Source organism: Typopeltis vanoorti, chromosome 15 (assembly GCF_054136105.1).
Source record: "Typopeltis vanoorti isolate ZY-2024b chromosome 15, IOZ_Tvanoo_1.0, whole genome shotgun sequence".
Taxonomy (NCBI): Eukaryota; Metazoa; Arthropoda; class Arachnida; order Uropygi; family Thelyphonidae; genus Typopeltis; species Typopeltis vanoorti.
The window spans coordinates 36,775,627-36,799,298 of NC_143563.1; the positions used below are offsets into that span (position 1 = coordinate 36,775,627).

At 36.0% G+C, this 23,672-nt stretch overlaps 1 protein-coding gene across 4 annotated transcripts in view; it reads right to left on the reverse strand.

Annotated features, from left to right (window-relative positions):
* LOC150098631 (serine/threonine-protein kinase STK11-like) overlaps nucleotides 1-23,672 on the reverse strand; it is a 112,816-nt gene that overhangs the window by 54,641 nt on the left and 34,503 nt on the right. For all 4 annotated transcript variants that reach the window (XM_090404680.1, XM_090404678.1, XM_090404681.1 and 1 more), the window contains exon 2: nucleotides 11,057-11,230. In XM_090404680.1, the coding sequence (XP_090260806.1) occupies nucleotides 11,057-11,230 (174 nt within the window). The remainder of the gene's footprint in view (nucleotides 1-11,056; nucleotides 11,231-23,672) is intronic.

Here is a 23,672-nt window from a genome sequence, read left to right on the forward strand (position 1 = left end):
CTGATGCTGGTGGCTGGTTTGAAGACCACTCTGATGTTGTAGGCTCTTAGTATTCTGGCTATTTAATAAGAAATTGACCACCAGCATCAGACAGATTTTAGGATCCCCAAAACATAAGGTGCCATTCTACAAATATCCAGAAGTATATTACATTCCTTGCTCCTGTGGTCTTGCCTACATCGGACAAACTTCACAGAGTTTAGAAATCAGACAAAAAGAACATGTTGGTGATGTAAACCACAACAGAAGTATCTCTTCCAGCTTAGCACATCATTTCTGTACGTCCAACCACACGATAGAGTGACAAAACAGCTCCATGTCATATCTGGATGACGACTACAGACATCGTTTATTCAAGGAAGCCACAATAGTGTTAATAACCGGCGAAAACATGAACAGAAATCAGGGCGCCATTCTAAACAGTTCATGGAAAAACCCGTTCCTTTCCTCTCTAGAAATCCATTTGAACTACAGCTAGCCAGTAATCATATTACACGTTTACAACAAACGCGCATGCATGATAATGAATAAGAACAATAAGTTCTTTGTCTGTCATGCAAACGTGTAACCTCAGCTACTAGTTTTTAAGCTACAAAGTTTTTATGTTCCTTTCAATTTGCATTTACTAGTTTTTATGTTTTTCCATAAACGCCTTGAAAAAGCTAGGCAGTTTGCTAGCGAAACTGGTAGACTATAATGTAAGATGTTTGTAAATGGTCAGTATTAAAACAATAGTTTGTATGTTTAATTTAGATGAAAATAATAATTAGAGTACTATTGAGTCTAATAATTATTTTCAAATTATGGAGCATGAAACTGATATACAGGGTGATCAAAATTAAAGTATTCCAGTTTAAGGCCTTGTGGAGCACCACTCAGTGGTGCTTTACATAATCAACATATGCTATGTTGAGTATGTAAAGAATTTACATAATATGTTACATTCCAAATTATGTAAATTGGTTACATTCCCCACCAAATCCAAAAACCACACTCCATTCCCTCTCCCCTCCAGAATAAAGACTACATCAAATCTATATATCCGAAGCCCATCTGAAAAAATGACAAAAATTCTAAAAAGAGACAACCTTATAACCACTTATAAACCATTGGCATCCCTTATTTCCCCCCCCCCCCAAAGACCTGCTACAGTCCTTGAATTTGACATGCGTCTACCAGTCTAACTAACCGCAACTGCATTCATCATCTACACCAATGCCATCCACCGTCCACCACCACTGCAAGTATTTTCAGAGACAATCACAAACATCAATACCCATGGCAGGATTCAAACCCGCAGCCTTTTTGGCTGGAGAGCAGATACGCTAACCACTCAGCCAACCAGGCCGGGTGGTAATATTCTGTTTTCCACCACTACAACTATTCAGGGATTGCCAACCATACAAGATATGATAGAAAAAGGCCACTTCACTCCACAAGAGCAAATTCAAATATGAAAGAATTTTCATGGAATCTGCCTCAGCTTTAAGGAACTATCTGAACCTCGATAAATTTGGTTGTATGAAACAGCCTCAAATCTTAGAAGTACTTATTTAGAGAACTTCAGCCAAACAGCTCAGTAGGGGACATTAAACTTACCTTCATTGTTCTGTTTCAGTTATAGTTATCCTATGTAGGGCCTGCATACACATATCAGTTTGTTCAATTTTCCCTGATGATGGCAACCTGACTTTGCTGAAATATTGCAAGTATTATATAAAAGGTTGTTTTTTTTTTAATTAATATATAGTGTACATTGTTAATTTTCTTAATAATACCATTATGGATAACCAACATAAGCCTTACTACCAGAATTAAGATCTCACAATGTCATCAATTTTGTTTTAGTTATGTCATTTAAATCTTTTTTCTCTGTCAAGGTCATTTGCCATTTCCTGAGCTACTTTATTTTTTGATAACAGAATAATGTCATCTGCAAAATATTAGTGACTGAAATTCCTTCCATTAATGTTAATTCCAAGTTTTCTCAATGAGACATTCCTAAAGACTCCTAATGTAACAGAAACAATGTGTGATGTCAGATCTCCTTGCCTCGCTACTCTCTCAATGGGGAACTTCCTTTCCCTCATGTTGTAATTTTATACTGGCTGCTGAGTTCTGATATATAGTTTTCAATAATCTGATATACTTTGCTATGATGGCTTGTTGCTTTAAGCTGTTTATTATTTCCGATTTATATAAAGAATTAAAGGCTATAAACACTAAATATGTAGGAAGATGATATTCATTAACTTTTGCTATTACTTTGGCTAACCTCCCTACTGGCCGAAGCAGATAAAATATACAAACTACCTAAGGATTTTTCAACAATCAAAACTTGAGTGGCCTTTCTGCTTTGTACCGTATAATTACTCTAATTCAATGTTAATCCCTTAATGGATTGGCCTTTGAGTCACTGACTTCAAACATACTTTTTTTTTATTTGGTTGTATTCATTTTTATGTACAAGAAATTGTCCTTCAATATTTTAACTTTCTACTTTACAATTTATTTGTTTGCTCACAAGGGATAAAAATGAATTCCTCATGTGAAAATAAAATAAATTACCTATTTTGGAATGTGACAAGAGATCAATCTTAGTAAATTTTCCACCCTTTTTAATTTTATTGTTTATTTTCTTTTTCTATTGTACTTATGTGCAATAGAACAAGATAGTTTTCTGTTCTTTTATTTTACTGCTGACAATACAGAAATTATTTTTGTACTATTTTCAAATGCTTGCAATGAATGTTTTCAAATAACATTTATTGTAGTAAATGTCATTTTAGTCTTTCCTCCAATTCTAGATGACACTTGATCTGATGTGAAAGTGGCAGTGCTTACCATCGCAATAATGTTCTTGAAAGGGATAGTGGTGTGGGGAGGCATTATGCTTAATGGATGCACTGAGCTACAAGTGCTTGAGAAAAGGGACTATGACTGGTAACAATATTGCCACGAACTTCAACATCATGTTCGATTGTTCCATGATGCTGTAGGTGAAGAATTCATTTTTATGTACAAGAGCAGTGGAGATACTTCTAAAGACTGAGGATATTAATCAAATCATGTGGCCAGCATGCTCCCCAGATCTCAAGATCTGGGGAGCATGCTGGCCACATAGAACACTTTTGGGATGCAATAGGGAGACACATTGCTGCTTAAAATTCCTCTCAAACAAAGGCTTATCCTTGCTCTGAAGGAGGAGTGGGTCAGTTTGCCTCAAGAATTTCTGAATCATTGGTGCTAAGGAAGATATGACATGAGAGCTGCATTGCAGTTTGAGGTGGACATATTCCATATACTGAAGTGTCTCTCTGCATAGTTTTATGTAAGCACTGTAAATTAATTGCTTTGGAAATTTGTAACTTTTGCCAAAAATGTGTTGCAATTTTTAATTTATACAAAATTTATAATGCATTTCTGGTGTAGTATAATTTATTACTATGCTGGCCATAAATTTATATACACAGTTGCCTGTACTCATGAAATTTTTTCATATACAGGTAAAAATGTATTTGTTCCTTAGCTTTTGGACACTGGCATATGAACAACAAATTTCAAATTGCATTACCCTCTTCAGGACCACAAGACTTTTTTTAACATAGCCTCCAAAGTTAATTAGAACAACAACATTAGACAGTTGGAAAAGGCCCAAGTTTGATTCTTATCACGATGAGAATAATCTTTATATGGGTTTTTTGATTGGAGGTGAGTTAGCCAATCTCATATGGTAGTAGCAGGGTTTTTTCCTCCTGAAAACTCAGGTTTTTAATCCCACATAGAGGCAAATTAGCTTTGAAAACACACATAATTTACAGGCAAAAAATACTAGTGGTAGTGGTGCACAGTAGATGAGGTAGCAGTTCTGTGTAGTTGGTAGATTAAATGGTGGAGATGGAAAGTTGTAGCTCCCCCTCGATGAGTCCTTGGACTCCTTGAAGTTGTCACCTATGAAGGAGAGAGGGCTGAAAAAATCTGATAAACACCTAAGTATAAAAATTATATTAAAGCAACTAATATAACCAAAAGAAAGAACATATCTTAAAACCCTTTAATCCATGTTTCATCAAACTGTAATAATTTGTTCTTTTTCTTTTAGGATAGATAAGATGGCACGTCAATTCCTTCATGGTGATTATCACAACTTTTCAGTACATCCTCATATCAATAATAATAGTATGAATATAAATAACACATCAGTGCAATAGGTTTATTTCCTTGTACTGGATTCTTTGGTTTTGGAATGGTAACGATTTATGCCATGAATCCTGAAATTCTTCTTTGGTAAGTATGCTGTTGTGCAGTAAGAGAAGGAAATCTACAGAAGACGCTTTATCTTTAGTGCTGGGGCCTAACAGTAGAAGATGATAAAGCATCTTATAATCAACCATTCATTATGGAGGATTAGCTCACTCTTGTTGTTCTTTCAGTATAAAAATTCAAGAGGACAGGAAGCCCTTGCTGAGATTCTAGCAAAGATTTCCCTCTAAGGTGTCTACAACTGCTTTGAGTTAAGCATCTATATACCCATTATGTTCCAAAGTAGATGAATGATGTGTTCTATACCTCGCCTAGCCTTCAATTTCCATATTTTATCTCATATAATTCTCAAACTAGTTGTATAATTAACAGATGATGTTGAATTGGATCCAAGATTGTTTAAATGGGGTTCTGTTTGTTTTTAGTGAGCATTGGACATTCACTAATTGATAGAGGAAACAAGGTGAAGTTGTGGAAATGGATTACTTCAGATGAAGTATGAGCTACCTGTATGGATCGCCTAAGAAATGCATATATTTGAACAGAGATGAAAGTTGAATAGCTTGTTACAGAGAGAATAGAGACATGTGCTTTGAAATGGTATGGATACATCCAGAGAAGGACAGAAGAACGATGGCCTTTGAAAATTATGAACTGGTCACCCCTCCTGGAAGGAAAAAAAAAGAGGAGGAACAAGGACTACATGGAAAGGGACCATTGTGAGAGCGATGAGAACTGGACCAATTGTACAGAGTGGAATCTGAAAACAGACAGCTGCTGACAAGTGAAGCCTGAAAGAAGAAGATATAATGTGCTTTGATCTAAGTACATTTAAAAGCTGTAAGATTTAATATATGGGATATATTTCAATTACAAAGAATACCCCATATCGTCTTGATCTTTTTTGACTACTTGACACTTTGGATTCCACCATGTCTTTGGATATTGTGGAAATCAAGATAATGTTTTAGGAACTGCAGTTGTTGCTGCCTTGACAGTACAATCTGTTACATACATCACTACTACATGAAAAGGTGTTTGACTGAAGGGTGAATATCCTGATATTAAATTTTGTAAAATGGGAAAACATATTCCAGTCAACCTGGTCAGTTTTCCATGTAGGAGTGTAAGAGAGCATGATTTCTGTGAGGATATGGTGCAAAATACAGGGAAATGATCACTTTCATAAATATTTTCCAACATCCCACATGAGCAGTGAAAGAAAGGCAGGTAAAGGCTGATGATGTAAAGTTGGGTAGAGCAATAGTGAATGCACATGTCAAAATTTTGCAGGATAATTTGGATAGATTGGAGGACTGGGGTAAGGAGAATGGATGTCAATTTAATGTGGCAAAGTGTAAGGTTATGCATTTTGGGGTTCAACATTGGTGGAACTGTACTCCAGGAGATTGATGAGGCCGGGGATTTGGGAGTGTTGGTGGATAGGGAGTTGAAGTTTAGGGGACACATCGCAAAAGTGGCAAAATCAGCTCATCAGATCACTTGGTTGCTGAAAAACACTTTAACGAGCAGAGACAAACAGGTTATTGTTCCTCTATATCGAGCCTTGATAAGACCCCATCTATACTATGCCCAGATCTGGGTGCCAGGATTTCTTCTTGATGAGGTGGAGAGGATCCAGAGACGAGTGACCAAGATGATAGCAGGACTATGGAATGAACCTTATGAGAACAGGTTGAAGATTTGTGGGCTGCAGAAATTGGTTGATAGGCAGAAAAGAGGTGATATGATTGAGACATTCAAATTACTGAAGGGTTTCTATAAGATTAATTCAGAGGATATTTTTGAGAATAGGACTGGTAGTTGGAGGACTAGGGACCATCCATGGAAACTTGGTAAGAGTGTGGTTGGCAAGGGTGTTAGAGCTAGGTTTTTTACTTGGAGAGTGTGGTAAATGAGTGGAATATGCTGCCAGAGTCTGTTGTGGGTGCCATGACTGTAAATGAGTTCAAGGTGAAGTATGATTAGATACTGTGCAATTCCTAAAATCGATCACAATATACTGTACTAATGCTTCATTGTCCTCTTCACAAAGGTAATAAAGCATTAGTGCTTCATGAAGAAGGCACTTTCTGCCGCATAAACATTGCGTCACATTCGCATTAATAGTCTGGGTGTGCTTTCGAAATGCATACACCTTTGCGCCCTTTGAAAAGATGTAAAGAGGGTGCAGCAGGTCAAATTCTTAGCTTTCTAATATTTTTAAACCGCTGAGAAGGCAAGGCTGGGCGAGCTAAAATTTTGAGCTCACCCAGCGGCGGTGATTGGTTATTGTATCAACCAATCCAACTGAATGTTGTCACTTGTCATGAGTTAAGCGATTACTATATCTGATGGCTTTATTACAAACAGCTTTTACACATGTTTTCTGGAACTGAAAATTTGAAAGTGGATGTTAGGAGAATAAAACTAAATGCTTCTCTCACTATGCAGTATAGCATCTGTTGAAGTTGCAAAGTTTTTTAACAATATAAAGCATCTTTATTCTAGTCTTTGGTAACAACAGACCGTAAAAAAATATCTATTCCTGAATAAAAATGAATATTCTGTGTATTATGAGATGTTGTTGATCTACAACAAAATACCAGCATATGTGAGATTGACAGAAGAACCGCTGATACTAAAAAATAAATAAAAAATAAAAAAATTGATGAATATAGGATTCTCGAAAGTGTGGATAATTCCGATTATGATCAGATGTTATGTATACTGAGTTTCAGTAAACAAAAGAAAGTGCTTGGAAAACAGAGCAAAATATACACAAATCAGAGAAATACACATAACATGGGCAACAAATTTTATGAGATGATTTGCTGCTCCATCAAACGATATTTATTCCTGCCATTCTCTGTCTCCTCAAAAGTTTTTTTTTAATTATGCCATCATAAATTCACTTAATGGATAACACCTCAAAAAAACAACTTTTTTTGAGCTGTCCATTCAAAGATCTCTAAAATAATCTAAGACTTCTTTGAAATCTTCTTCACAATTTATATTTGCAATTTCATTTGTCCAAATTCATGTGCTATGGTATTTTATCGACATTGGATCTTATTTTGTATATATCATTTTCTAAGTATGATACATGTTTTTCCCATCTTTCTCTGTGTCTCTTTCAGGTTTCTCTTTTTGCTATTATTTATTTTATTTATATATTTTTTTTTATTAAAAAAAATCAGCTAACACCTTTTTCCTTATAGGAAGTAGGTGAGGCCTTTTAAGCCAGTCTAGCTTTCGGAGACTAAGTGGGGCAGTTCAATCTCCACTGGTAGCCAATCAGAGATAGCTGGCCCATGACTATCACTAATTATAAGTGGCAGTTGGTGAAGAGATGGGCAAACAAGTGCTGCCATCTTTTGGTACCTAACTCTATTACAGTAACATATCTAACAGGATATGTTACTGTATGAAATAACATAGATTGTACAGTCGATTTTCTTGAGTTTACGTGATAAAATATCCACTTGTCCCAGAGATTGACTAACTTGGGAATTGGTTTCTGCAGTCAGCGACTAGACTTGAACTTAAGTCTGTCTTCTGGCAGCCTAGCTACACAGGCATGCATATTCAATTTTGTCTTCTTGTTTTTTTAACTACTGAACCATCTTTTAAAGGCTAGCTTTTTTTATTTTTATTTCATTCCTTTCTCTCTCTTTACATACACACATATATATATCAGAGGCATTGCATGTCCATTTCAGTTGGGTGTGCTGTCATGTTATACAACATGTGCTACAAATTTCATGTCAATTTTATTGATTTAATTAAATAATTACATCAATAAAGTCTTATTTTTTTATGTAATTATTTATTGATGTAAACTATAAATACAGTACATTATTTTCATTTCACATTGATTTTAATGATGTTTAATTCTTGAAAAAAAAAGTATTCAGAATTAATACAGTTTCAGCACAATTTCATATATAAAAAAATTGACCAGCATATTTTATTAAAAAGCAACTAATTAATTAATCACAAAATCCAAATTAAATTATTTCAAAGCAAAATCATAAGTAAAATAATATTAAATTACATCACTTACCTTTTAAAATTGTATTTTTTGTTTTAAATTTGTTTCACTATAAATTTACACTTCACTCAGTGACTCACTAGACACAGAGAGCCAACCAACTGGTCTCACTATTATCCTAAAATTAATGCAATTAATTGTAGGATAACTCTGAATACTTCTGCGTAGAGTGGGGGAACAATCTGTTTGTTTTAAGATTTATTACAATGAAGGAGAATGCTATAGTTGGTTGGTTCACGAATCAGAAAAAGATGAACCAAAACAGGAACATGTGTTTTATAGCTGCAATAAAACACGTATTCTATGGCTACTCTGCCATGGGCCGAAACAGGCCAACTCATAATAAAATTTTAAGACAGACAAAGCTTGCAAATAAGGTTACATATGTCAATCATTTTTACGATTATAATTTGTGGAATTTTTTACTCGAGACTGGGGGGTGTCCCCCCCCCCCTCTGCAGACACTCATGACTGTATGATTGCATTTTTATCGATGTATGATAGTTTCGAGAGTGCATAGCACATCAGTGCTCATCTTAATTGGTCCAATGCAATTAATTGTAGGATAACTTTGAATACTTCTGCGTAGAGTTGGGGAACAATCTGTTTGTTTTAAGATTTATTACAACAATGAAGGAGACTGCTATAGTTGGTTGGTATATTTGAAATACTCAAAGATGAAAATATGCGAACCATCATTTATAGGACATGTTAGAATAGGAAATGAAAAACACAGACACAAATAAGCTTCATTATCCATTTCACCATTTTGAAGTTTGCCCACATAACTCTACTTGAGACTGGCTTCCAATCAAGAAGTTGATCTTCAGGTTTGGTGTTGAATGCTATCGCTACTCCTTCCTTTCCTTGATCATTATTGCCTGAATATAACATTCTATACTTATTATTTAGTAAGTTCCCACTTGTTTTTGACTTCTTTGTTTCAGTGATGCCAGTTATGTCCACGTGGTACTTTTCTTCAGTTCTTCTGCAAGTTCAATTTCCTTTCCATTAATACTCCTTTTATTAATGGTTCCTATTTTCAGTTTTTCTGATGTTCTTCTTCTAGATGTTGAGTTGGAGCTTGTTCCAGTAGCATACTTTTAACTGTTCTCTCTCTCTCTCTCTGGTTTGGTTCCTGACAAAAACAGTAGGGACCTTGTTTAAATGTGTTATGCCCCAGCCAACATGAAATTTCATTGCTGTACCATCATATGTATTTGGTTTAAGCCAAAAAATAGAATACAATTTGGGCAGCTAAGTACCAAATTGCCTGCTCATCCTCATTCATTCAGTACCCAGTAGATATGAGGCACACCATGTGAAAGTGAGGCCTGAACATTAGGAACAGAATCCACAGTTAGTTCTCTGCATTCCTGAAAGGCAATGTGGATCTTTTATCCTTTTAATTATTATTAAAATAATAAACAACTTCACTGCATATTCTTTCATTCCATCTACTTCTGTTCTTTGGAACAGCCTTCCCCAAAGAATATAACCTATTTTCTTATCCTCTTGTCCACACACATGGCACAGATCTACTTATAGGTCTTGTGACCTTTATCTTTCATGTGGGTATAAACAGAGAATTTGAAATTGTAGGTCACTTAGTTTGAAACTTTTTTCAACTTTTAGGTGGGAGATGAATTTCATCACCTAGTAGGAGACCAATCCCTGCTTACTGGACCTGAAGTGACTTCAAAGTTCCATGTTTGGTCTCTAGTGCAGGGTTTCTGACCATGTAAAAAATATATAAAACTGATAAAAATAATTAAAAAAAAAAAAACTTAGTCCATCCACAGTATAAATGTATTATAGGTTTGCATATAACCTTTTGTGGGCAGGAGTCACATAAAAAGCAGAATAAAAGTGAATATCATATTGAAAAAAGAAAAATATATAAAAAAGTTTTTAAAAAGAATTAAAGTTGAGCAGCCTCAAGCAAACCATAGACGCAAATACACAAATGTTATTCAAGAAAACATGAAAGAGTTTGAAAACAAGAAAACCAGTCCTTGGAGTCACAGTAGCAAACTCTGAAAAAAAAAACTAATTCAGCTAGGACAGAAGACAAATTGACTGTCCTCTTGTATAATGTATTGATCAGACTACATACACTTGGACTCCAATACACAGACCTGATCACCTAGTTTACATGATGAAATGAAAATTCTTGCAAGGACAGAGGTAGGTAAGCAATTTCAGGACTATGAAATATCAATTATGTATATAGATTGTGGGAGTATTAACTGTACACCCCCTAGTAAACAGAAGATGTGATGTGAATGACATATTTTAGTAAACGACGAACTTACAAGATGGATGTTGGAAGAATTTTTCAAAAGGTGAAAGAACAGGAGGAAAACATCAGATTTTAGTAGCTGCACAAAGCTTAGTAGGAAACTATATAAAGTTATGGAAAGTGATGGAATGCATTGCCATATATTGTGGCATTTGTGGTAGAGTGCAGTGAGTCATGTGACTCTGTGATAGGTGTTTAAAATAAAAATGCTTTGCTTCTTAAACACGAAAGGTGAGTTAGCATACATATATAAACCTTTAACATAACAATTTTAACTTAAATGTTGAAATGACTCCTAAATGCGTATTGAAATTTGGTATAAAACACACATACACAGTCATGCATGCAATAACTGTCTCTACCAATCATGTTACATAGTAAACAAACTGAAAAAAAAAAAAATTGTATTAAGTGCTAAAAGTATGAAGAAGGTTTACCCATGAGCTTGCCACATAGGCAGACGTTTATCTGGTACACTGTCCAATAATTCTTGTAACACGGATACACAGTATTCCATAACAAGATACATTTTCTGCTTCTCTTCACTGTACAGAACATCAACTAACTCAATAACATTTTTATGATGGAGTCGTCGAAGCAATTCAATTTCTCTGAAAAAAAAAAGTACAACGATTTAATATAATGATATCATAACACAAGAGCATATGATGAGGTGCAATATTTTGTACTATTTCCAGACCTACCCCCCTCCTTCCACAGGTTATTTGACTTAAGGTGGGAGATTCTTCTGATATACACAATAAAATACCTATCATACCTCACCTTAAAATCTTTCAATCTTGGTATATTCAATACCCATTGTGACGGCAATGCCATACGTACAAGACTGTATTAAGCAATTCTAGCTTAATGAAGAAAACACACATTTAGTTAGTAATTACTAACTAAATTTATTTATTTATCTATGAAATTACCATGCCAATATTTCAGCACAGTCACCAAGGCATCTTCATGGGCATAAAGAAATAAAACTGAGCATGTGCATGCAGGCACACTAGCAGGAAAGCAAACAGAGTATGAAAGGCTGGTACTCTCTATGGCTGTTGTGATGAAAACTTGCTGAAGGTCTCAAAAGGATTTCATATTTTAGGTCAAGTGAGGTAGCCAAATTTGTTCATATTTGGTGAATGCATAATGCTGTGGTAGATTCTAGAAATAATCTCTCTGATTTATATCTACTCCTGTATAAAAGGGAAGTTTTGTTCTCTTTTATACCATGAAACACCAAATCCATTGGATTTGATGATTCATTTCCATGGCATGGTCTGCTACACCAGAATGACTGAAGTGCAGATAATGGACACAGTTCTGTGCTTCTTTCAGATGGATATTGGCAGTTCTTTCTGTTTGTCCAAAATACTAAAGTTTACAGGAGAAAGGGATGCTGAAGGCTGGGACAGTCTAGATCAGGGCTGTCCAAAGCATTGCCCATACAATTCTGTGCGGCCCACCTATGGGTTTTGATTTTCACAAGCAAAAAAAAAAATAAAATAAAATGCATATTAGATATTCTAATTCTATCACTAATCGATAATCTTGATGTTGGTAATTTTATTTGGTGTTTTTACATCACTATATACCCATGTGTTTTTCAAATATTAAATGTGTCAAAGAAGCGTTCTTACACCGTTTTGTTCTACCGCGCATGCTCCAGATGCTCACGGGGAACGTGAGCGCGTTTAGGGCGCAATTAGTGTTGTTTGTTTGTTCAGCTTTCGAGGTTGTGTCACTGCTGCTCACCAAATCACTAGATATGCATTATGATGTGGCCCTCGGATAAATCTTTTTTTTTTTTAATGCGGCTCTTGGATTACCTAAGGTTGGACAGCCCTAGTCTAGATGATGGAGAGGTTCTTTTGGTAAACAGATAAGAGTAGCTAATTTTAGATATGGCTTAAAGGAAGTCTTTATGCTGTACTTTTTTTTTTTGTAAAGTGAAGGCCCTAGTGTCATATACATAAATTCATTAACCTAGCTAAGAAAATACATCACTGATGCAGTTTAAGAAAGAAGCTATCAACACCCTCAGCCATAACTTCACCTTAGCTCCAAAGTGTTCATAATGACAAAAAGAGAATGGGATATCTAGAGTCTTCCCTCTTTTATCACCAATAATATTCAGGTAGATGTAGCCAACATTTTAAAATCACCTTAAGTTTCCAAAAAAGAATAGCTCATGCAAAACTTGCTACACTTAAAAGAACTGTGCCAGAAATATCATCATCACTACAGCAGATAAGGGTAATGCTACAGCAGTACTTGATCACTCTAAGCAGGATCAAAATGTTGATCTTAGTTAGAGACTGACCTATTCGTCACTTAACTGCTGCAATTCAACTCAACACAAAAACACTGCAAAAATTATTAGACAAAGTTATATCCATTCATTCCCAGATTTATAGATTACCAAAAATACCCAAACAAAGCACACACCCTTCAGACCATACTGGTTCCTATACTTATAAAGTGGCCAAATGCCCAAGATCTCTCTCATTCAGACTGAACTTCCTCCCACATTAAAAACTCTGTGCTACTTCAAATCCTGCTTGTCAGACTTGATCCTTAAAGATACTAACATAGCTTCCATCTTCACTAATGTACTCTTAAAATAAACCTAGAACTAATTCAGACTCCCTCTTTCACCTAACATAACAGTTGGAGATATCATTCTGGGCTCATTCCCCCCCCCCCCCTCTGCCAATGGAACATTTTGAAAACACTAACCTAAATTCTACTCTTCTCAAACCCACAATATGGCTATGCTACTTGGATGATGTGTTCTTCATTTCGTCACATGGTTGAGATACACTGGAAACATTTTTAGCACATCCCAACAACTGCCACACAGGGATCTGCTTAACTACTGAAAAGGGAAACAATAATTGTCTGCCCCTTCCTTGACACTCTAGTCACCTGACTATCCAATGGATCCTTATCCTTTTCTGGCTACAAAAAACCTACCCATGGTGGAAGATACATTATCACCTCTCCCAGCAATATGATATGATATTATGAAAAGTGACATGACTGACAACTTTGCAAGGATATATTATCCTATACTGGGGGGTGTGAGAGTATTGGAGGCAATGTGGTCACCTTGGTTATGGAGAGCTCCTCTGATCCCATGACCAAGTCCAATACTTTCACATCCCAGTCCCCCCCCCCCCCCCCCCACCATATGCTGCCTCAAGTAATTAGCTCTTAGTAGGTGCATACGTGGGTGGTCTAAAAAGTTCTCAGCCTAAAAAATAAAAAAAAAAAATTATAATTTCAAAATTATTTTTATTTTTCAATATAATCTCGCTTACAGACTAATACATTTGTTCCAGCGATGCTCCAGGGCCATATCCCATCCCTGTAGTGGTTCTCAATAAGTTCTGCAAAATACCCCTCTACAGCTGCAATCACCTCTTGATTCGAAGAAAAATGCTGACCAGCAAGGAAGAGTTTTAGTTTTGGGAAGAGATAGAAGTCAGAGAGAGCCAAATCTGGGAATAGGGTGGATTTTCCAACAATTAATAGTGCAGATCCCTTAATTTTCCCATTGCGAAAACACCTTTGTGGGCAGTGCATTGTCCTGATGAAAGATGATTTTTTCTTCTGTAAACTGGGTCTTTTCTCACAAATTTTTTTGTCTAGTCTGGTTAAAAGATTGAAATAATATTCCCTGGTTATTGTTTTACCCTGTTCAAGATAATTAATAAACAAAATGCCTTTAGCATCCCAAAACACCGATGCCATGACCTTGTCTTCTATGGCACTGAACAACTGGCTTCTGTCCACTGTTTTGACTGCTGTTTGGATTCTGGTGTGTACTGGTGAATCCAAGCCTCATCCATAGTAATAAATCGACACACAAAATCAGTTTATTCTTGTTAAAAAGCTCCAAGCACTGTTCAGAGATTTTCATGAGTGCGTTTTTGATCACTGCGGCACCCATCCTGTGCAAAGCTTTTTCATTTGCAATTCTTCATGCAAAATATATCCTACATGTTCTTTTGAAATGCCTATAGTCTCAGCAATTTCATGCACTTTGATTTGCCGGTCATCCAATACCATATCATGCACCGATCAATGATTTCTGGTGTGTTACACTTTTTGGACATCCTTCACATGGATCATTTCAAGATTGGGTATGGCCATGTTTAAACTCGGCAGCTCATTTCTTAATTCTCGAAAACGAAGGAGAAGAGTGCCCATAAACTTTTATGAACTTCGAATGAATTTGTTTTGGCATTAAACCTTCTTTTACAAAGAATTTTATAACCGCATGATACTCAATTGTATCCATTTCAAGGGATACAGACAACACTTTGGCTTCCGACAGATGTGTGAAAAAATACTACTTGATAGAATGACTTGCAATTTCACATGGATGCTTATGACGGAAGTACCAACTCAGAAAAAAAAAACTTGCAGATAGTGTTGCCATTTATGATTGAGGCCGAGAGCTTTTCAAACCATCCAAGTAATTTTGTTTTCCTTCCTGCTATGTGATCTTTCTTCCTTCCAGTCTATATCTCCATAGTTGAAGTCTCCCATAATAATCCCTTAACCTATATTCATTGTACTAATTTGCCAATGCATGTCTTCCACATCATCCATGGAACTTCCTGGATTATAGCAACAACCAACTGTATATTTTGTCTTACCTGCTTAATCTCACACCAGACTGCTTCAAATGAACAGCCATCCTCCTGCCTATCTCCTTTTTTTGGGCTGCAATTCATCTGCTATCATCAGCAGTACCCCTCCTCCCATCCTATCCTCTTTATTTTCCCTGAAAATACTAAACCCTTCAGATTCTATCCCTGTAATTACATCTGCTGTTAGCCAAATCAAAATTTTATGAAACACACTCTCTTGCTTTCATACCATAGCCATACCAGAATGTAATGTAATGAAATACTGGGAACTTATTATGCAACCTATCAGCAGTTATTCAACTAGGTTTTAATTTCTTTAATCTGGTGGAAGGAGAAAGTTCATCTCCTCCTTCTATCTACATAATCGACACTTAATTTTTATTCTACAAAACTGTGGAAACTTTAAATTCTTAACCATTAATCATACAGATCAGAAAAGTTTAACTTTAATTTAATTTAATGCAACAAGGTTTTTCTCTTTCTATTTCCATAACAGGCTCAATAAAATGTTATATCTTTGATTTAAAAGCAAACTGACTTTCACCAACCTAAGTTTTTAAGTGGTTTATTAAAATTATTACCATCTGCTATGCCTGAACTGTATTGTTAATGGACCAAATTAACTGTATTATTATTATTAGCATCTGTTTTCCATAGGGTCAGAAACTCATCATGGGAGGTACACGCTATCACACACGAAGTTCATCCAACCATGCCTTAAACTTTCAGTGTGTCTACATTTACAACACACTCCACTCACCAACCACTTTCCATATAAAGAACCTAGTCCACACTCCTCCGCTCACACCCTTCTTATACAGTTTTGAGGGATGGCATCTTGTTCCACTGCACTCTCCCATTCTAAGAAAAATTTATTCATGTTCACCTTGTAACCTCTGACCAATATGTATATCAATCATATCCCTGCCTCCCCTCCTGTTCACAAGGCTTTTGCAAATTACATTTTTTCAACCTGTCTTCATACTCTACATTCCAAAGACCACTGACCACCTTTGTTAATCTTCTGTGGTCCCTTTCTAATATATCCTCATCACCATGAAAACCCAGTGACCAAATCTGTGCACAATAATCCACAAGGTCTTATACAATGGAATGATACCCTGTTTATTTCTGCATGCCAGAATGCTCTGCATCATTGCCATTATCCGATGTGATAACTTCACAACTTGTGCAATGTGGGTGCTGAATTTCAGGTCCCTGCCCACCACCACTGCCAGATCTCTTATCTCCTCTACCTCCTTTAAAGTTTCCCCACCACACGTATATTTTGCATCCCATCACTTTGAACTGACAGTTCCATTTACATGCCCATCATACAATTCATTCAAGTCCTCCTGTAAGACCATAACATCTACTTGACTCTGCATTGCTCTCCCCAATTTTGCATCATCTGCAAATAGCTGCACATGACCAGTTAAACCCATTATCATTTATGTAGAAAGTAATCAACAATGGCCCCAATACAGACCCCTGCAGCACACCACAAGTGACCCTCCTCCTGCAGGACACTGCACCCCCATATACAACTCTCTGATAACTGACAGTCAGTCACTGATCCAACTCACTAGTCTGTTATCCAATACCATCTGCTTCAATTTATTTAATAGCTTGTTGTGCAGCAGTCTATCAAAGGCTTTTGCAAAATCTAAATATACCACTGTATATGCATCTCCTTTTTTTTAAGACATTTTGTCACCTTGTTAAGTACATAAGCAAATTAGTAAAACATGATCTCCCTTTAACAATCCCATGCTGACAACTACAGAGAATAGTACTTTTATCAACCCATTTTTGTATCCTAGTTCTCACCAATCTCTCAAGTACCTTAACCACAACTCCAGATATGCAGATTGGCCTATGTAATCACAACCTTATCACCACTTATATGGTCGAACAATTTTACCTTCTTTCCAATCTCTAGGAACTTGTGCTGTTGTAAGACAGTTATCAAATTGGCATGCCAATTCCCTGGAATATTCCCTTAAGAGACAGTGCTATGACATTGAATCCTATTGTCTTATTGACATATATCTCATATACTTCCTGCTTGCTCACAATTAAGTCATCCTCTCCTATTTCCTCTACACTTGAGTTTTTCATGATTTCACCTTGATGACGATGAAACACCTTTATAAATTAAACTGTTCACTTGAAACTCTAGGGATTTTCTTGGCCCAATTTGCTAATTTCTGCTAAAAATGTAGTTCTGCTGTTCTTACCGAGTCACCTTCCTGGCCTGCAATTTTTATACTCTTTTGCAAATGATTGCTACTATTATTCATATTGTGCCACCTTCACGGTATCCTCTGCTTCCATCCATTCTTATCCACTAAACTTCTCATCTCACTATGCACATTTTTCATTTCACTTCTCATTCTGATCAACTAATTTTTCAAGTCTTGCAAATCCTAGCAAAAAAAAAAAAAAAATCCTAGCAATTACACTATTGTACGCCCACAGTTCACAGAACCCGGTCTGGCAATGTGCCAAGAATGGTTAATTCATGCAGAAGGGGAGAAAGAAATAAAGGATGTATGAATTGGTCACGAAACCACGTGCTATATATGTAAAATTTTCCAACTGTTATACAAGCAAAATAGTTACCACTTTAAAAACTACAATGTTCATAAAAGAAAAGTTAATTTTCTGACGTAATAATAAACAACTCATTCCACAATACGGGTTGATTATCCCTATTATCAGAAAGGATTCTCCTTCTTCTGACATGCAGAGAAGTGTCGAAGGGTTTCGCATCTGTGGACGTACAGCATCTGTGTCTATCATTCGTTTCTTTCATTTCCTCGTTCCGATGTTCATTTGCTTCCACAGCATCATTCACTTTTGTTTCTTCAGCTATACTTTCTTTCACTTCTGTTCCATGTGAAATCCAATCATTTTCTCCCACGATTGCCTCTTGTCAATGATTCATATGGTCATTTGCTCCTGTTCTGTGATTCAGTTGGTTTTACATTTACCAATAACTCATAGCCCAACAGAATATCGCACTTTCAGCATATACATACCTTCTCTTATGCCCTGTTCAATCTCTCCACAAACATGCTCTTTACATTCTGCCATGTATACATGTTGCATTCATGACAACATACCATCCTTGAAAAGTCCACACTGTTAATTACGTTTGATTTTCATGGAGCCCGATTTGCCCGAATTCCAGATCTTGTTCGTACCACCATTTTGTCATGGTTCGCCGCAAGCTTCAAAAATAGTAAAAATAAAAGCCAGTTTCAAACATACAAATCTCAAACACTCAGTTACACTAAGCTATAAAAAATAAACAAAACTACATCAAAACACAAATCCAAATTGCTACTTTACTACAAAAATAAAACTTATCTTTTCAGCAGCAACTTTCACTGGCCTTAAAGTGGCATCAACATACCTGGAGGTACCAGGCATAACTCTTTACAGGAGTAAAAGCTCACACTACTAGAAGAAAAATGCTGTTTCCAAAAAAATATTTTTCAGATAAGGTGTGTGGAAAAAAAAAAAAAAAAACACTCAGAGCACCCAGCTATCACTGTCACAGATAGGATTCAACCCAAATCTCTTTTCAGGCCTGTAAGATGTCAGGCAAAAATCATTGTATAGGCATGTCATTAAATATCATAAGTGGAAAGATACTGAAAACTAAAGTAATTTTCACCCTTCCCTAGGTGAAAAATATGACATATGCACTGATTTACAGTGGTAATTTTATAGAGGGGGAGAAGAAATTTATGACTTACATAGCACTATATATCCTGCAGGTCCACTTACATTTTGTTAAGCTTAATTCTGTTTATCAGTTGTAGTAATTTATGGTACCTCTCTTCCCTATGCCATTTTTTTTTTTCATGCTCTACTTTTTGTTTACTGTTCTGAAAATGCATGTTTTCAAATTAGAAACTATTTTTCAAAAATAGTTTCCTGCAATTTAAGTGTTAAAAAAATTTTAAAACTGCAAATACTTCTGTTTCATCATAGAAAAAAAAAACAAATAACTATTCTGACATACACCACAGCACAGTTATACTGAATGTAGCAGTTTACTTCTGAAAGAAAGTACATCAGCAAGATGTGAACTTACTTAGTGAAAATGAGTTATTTACAGATTCACTTTCAATAATCTTGGATGTATTTGGGGATTTAATACAACTCATCTAGGGCAGGTAAGTTAAACTCAGCTATCACACAAAAATGTATTTGAAAGCTTCAAAACATGTTAAACAAGCGGTCACTGACTTCCAGTAGCCTTTTGTTAAATCACTTCATGACCAAGGAGAAAAAAATAGTAATTAGCAAATTAACTCAGTGTACTTATTTCTGCTGAGTTACTGTTTTTAGGAAATAGTTTCAACTATTCAGAGGTCACTTTGAATACTTCCCAATGCAAAAACAAATGAGAGGTGAGAAATATAATTCACAACTGTTCCACTATCCATGCAATGTTTCTGACTGAAGCATAAAAAAGGTTAAGAAGAAACACTATAATGATAATTTTGAAGATGGATCAAGGATAATGAAACTAGCCAGCACTGATGGCAAAGTGGACATTATCTCTGCTCTCACTAGCAAACTATGGGTTTAATTACCACTATGACATGACCATTTACAAATATCTTTACATGATCGTTTTTATGTAATACAGCATGAGACCATCACCTTGCTCATTACAGGTATGAAGTATAATATATTTGGTCTCTAGAGCAGGAGAAGTGGATTATCTAACCCTTATTGCACTCAAAGTTCTAAATGTATGATAGGTTCATAATCTTTTGTGAGTGGGATTCACCATTAAAAACCTCTCAGAAATTGCATTCTTAGATACAGAGTAATGAATATAATCAAAAATGAGTTACATGTTGATGATCAACATACATAAAGTAATAAATTCTGATCGCACTTCAGATGTGCATATGAAAATTAGAGATTTAATTCAGAAAAATGCTTACATGGGTGGAGCAATTAATTTAATCTCTAGAACAGAATTTCCAGATTATCTAACCTTTAACCAACTGATGGTACTCAAGTAAATTCTCAACCATTTATAAATGAGATTATCATTAGAAAATACATTAATAAGCATAACAACCCATAACCAAGGTCTTTCCCTTCACTTGATAGTTGACCAAATTAATGGGCTTTTTATGCTTCATATCATCTGGCTACATATACATAAATTGCTCTATGTACAAAAAATTCAGTCAAACCAGATATACGAGTTTTAACTGTGTACCAAATGAAATGAATAACATATTCCTTTAACATACACTATATAAGAAAAAGTATTTTTTGTAGATTTAATGTAATCATTGAATAGATGTACTGGTGAAAGAAATTTTAGACATCCTAAAATTTCTCAGCATGTTCTCAATAGATGAAGCAAAATTGTTTCACTAGTGCATAGAATCAACAATTAGAGTGGAAGGACTAATTGCATACGTAAGCCCTGGCAAAGGGGAGGGGAGGGGAGTCAGTTACCAATCTTCTTCCTTCATTGTTGAAAAAGAAGTTTGAGCAGAAATGCAGATACAGTGAAACTGTTTGCAGTTCCAACCATTCATAAATGAGATTATCATTAGAAAATACACAAATAAGCATTACAACACATAAACAAGGTATTCCCTTCATTTGATAGAATTAGGGCTTCCTTATGTGTTTCATGTTATCTGGCTAGGGTAAGTATAGTCAATCAACCATACATACAAGTTTTGACTGTGTACCAAGTCAAATTAATAACATATGCTATAAAAGAAAAACTATTCTTTTTAGCTTTAATTTGATAGAGGTACTGGTAAAAGAACTTTTAAACATCCTAAATACCATGCTTTCAGTAGACAGTGAAATTGTTTGGAACTATAACACAGAATCTACAATTACAGTGGAAGGACCATATATATATAAGCCTTTAACTTGGGAAGGGAGGAGAGATCACTAATCACCTTCCTTTGTTGTTGAATTTGTTTGAAAAGAAGCTGCGCAGAGATACAGATGAACTGAATCGCTTGTGGTTCAGACACATTGATTATATTCTAGCCTCAAAGTAATAGCACTGAACTTTGACACCCCTTCAGTACACACACTATGAAAAATGCTGTTCGACTGCATGCACATTAATAGAAGAGCACGTGTAGGGTCTACGCCATTACATTTAGCTGTAGCAATGGTGTTGACATTGGAAGAAAATACGTTTACTGATGAGCATTATTTTCATTCATACGAAGTTGGTAGAGCAAATGGTCCAAGCCGATGACAGTTCTGAGCAGTTTGTTTGTTGTTTCCATAAGTATGCCCCAAGCAACAGTGTCATTATTGCCCTGTTGCTTGCAGTGAAATAATGGGAGTGTTATGTTATAATGCAAAGGGCATTCAGGGAGACCACGAACTGTTAACACAAATGAGAATCACAAGCATGTGCTGGAGCAAGTGTTACAGTTCCAAACTGTAGTCAATGCCGAACAGCGATAAAACTTGGGATACCGAGTCGGTCACTACAGAGAATCCTTAAGGAGCTGGATGCCTTTTCGTACATCATTCAGGTGGGTCAGTGTTTAACGGCAATGGATTATGCTGCAAGGAATATTGTGCACACAGTACGTGTGCAATGTGAAAATCCGTCCTTCCTCCTTAGATGGAAACTCGCTTCCATCTAAGCAGAACTTACAGGTTTTTTGGTTTCTCAAGACCTGAATTTGTCCAAGAGAAACCTCTTCACAGAAAGAAGGTCACAACATGGTTTGTAGTTTATGACCATGGCAAAATTGAGCCCTACGTCATTGAAGAGGGTGGTGGTGTAACTGGACCTTGAATAGCAAATGCTACATTGAGAATGTGTTCATTCTGTCCACCCAGGATTTGCATAGGATGTGTCATGCAAAAAACATCCCAATTCATGCACAGGTGTTTCAAAAGAATGGAGCAACCTGTCACACATCATGTGGTTCCAGAGCATACTTATCAGAAGTGTCCCAGAAGACTCATTTTGAGGTTCACAGAATTCCTGTACCCTTCATGTTCTCCTGATCTCACATCACTTGCCTTCGTTTGGGGTATGTTGAAGGAATGAATATTCCACCATGAGCCACCTTCAAACCTTGATGAACTAAGGGATAAAATTACACAATATGTCCAGCAGATGTACTAACCCCTTGTTCTTCAAGATGACAAAGAACCTTTGCATGAGCTACAAAACCGGTCTTGAAAGACAAGGTGCCCATGTTGAGTAAGTAATCTACTGTCGTTAATGCTTTATTTGACCAAAATTCCACCAATAGTTGTGGATGTATATATCGTCATGTGTAAACATATATTTTTTTGTAATAAACCTATTTATTCCATAACTTATATTGTTGTAATTATTCAGTACTGTTTTTTTTGTGGGGACAATACCGTACAATCAACAGGAGCTTCTAAGTGTTGGGTATATAGAAAAGGATCAAAGTAGTCTCTTTGTTTATATTATTATCAAAAAATATTAGGGAAAAGTTTATCTTAAGCATATATTGAATGTGGTCAAACCATCCGTGGAGCCAAAGCTAAAAGTAATACAAACATCAAACTATACCACTGAGTAAAGTGCATCATTGTGGATGGGAAACTGCAATCCTTTTATAGAAGGAATTCTTATATTATTATTATTATTAGCAACTCTAAGGAGTCCTTAGCCTCATCAATTGAGGCCCTAAACATCATGGCAAGAACTATTCAGCATTTGCACGTATCTATCATACTTGAAATCATTCACAATCATGGCACCCACAAGACTCTGCCAACCTATTCCACTCTCCAAGCAAAAAATCTAGTTCTAACACCTTTACTAACTATACTCTTACTCAGTTTCCATAGATGACCCCTAGTTTTCCCACCACCACACCTGTTCTGAAAAATTTCCTCTGAATGAATCTTGTAAAAACCCCTCAGTAATTTGAATGTCTCAATCATATCATCCCTTTTTTGCCTATCAACCAGTTTCTATAACCCACAAATCTTCAACCTGTTCTCATAAGGTTCATTCGATGGACCTGCTACCATCTTGGTCACTTGCCTCTGGATCCGCTCCACCTCCTCCCCATCACCAAGAAACCCTGGGCACAGTAATCAAGATGGGGTCTTATCAAAGCATGATAAAGAGAAACAATAACCTGCTTGTCTCTGCTCATCAACGTATTCTTCAGTAACCAAATGATCTCATGAGCTGCTTTAGCCACTTTAACTCCCTATCCACCAAGTTTCTGGTCTTGTCAATTTCCTGGAGTACAGTTCCACCGATGTGGTGGAACTGTACTCCAGGAAATTTGCTGATAATCTCTTCACTCCAAAATGCATAACCTTACCTTTTGTCACATTAAGCTGACATTATCATTAT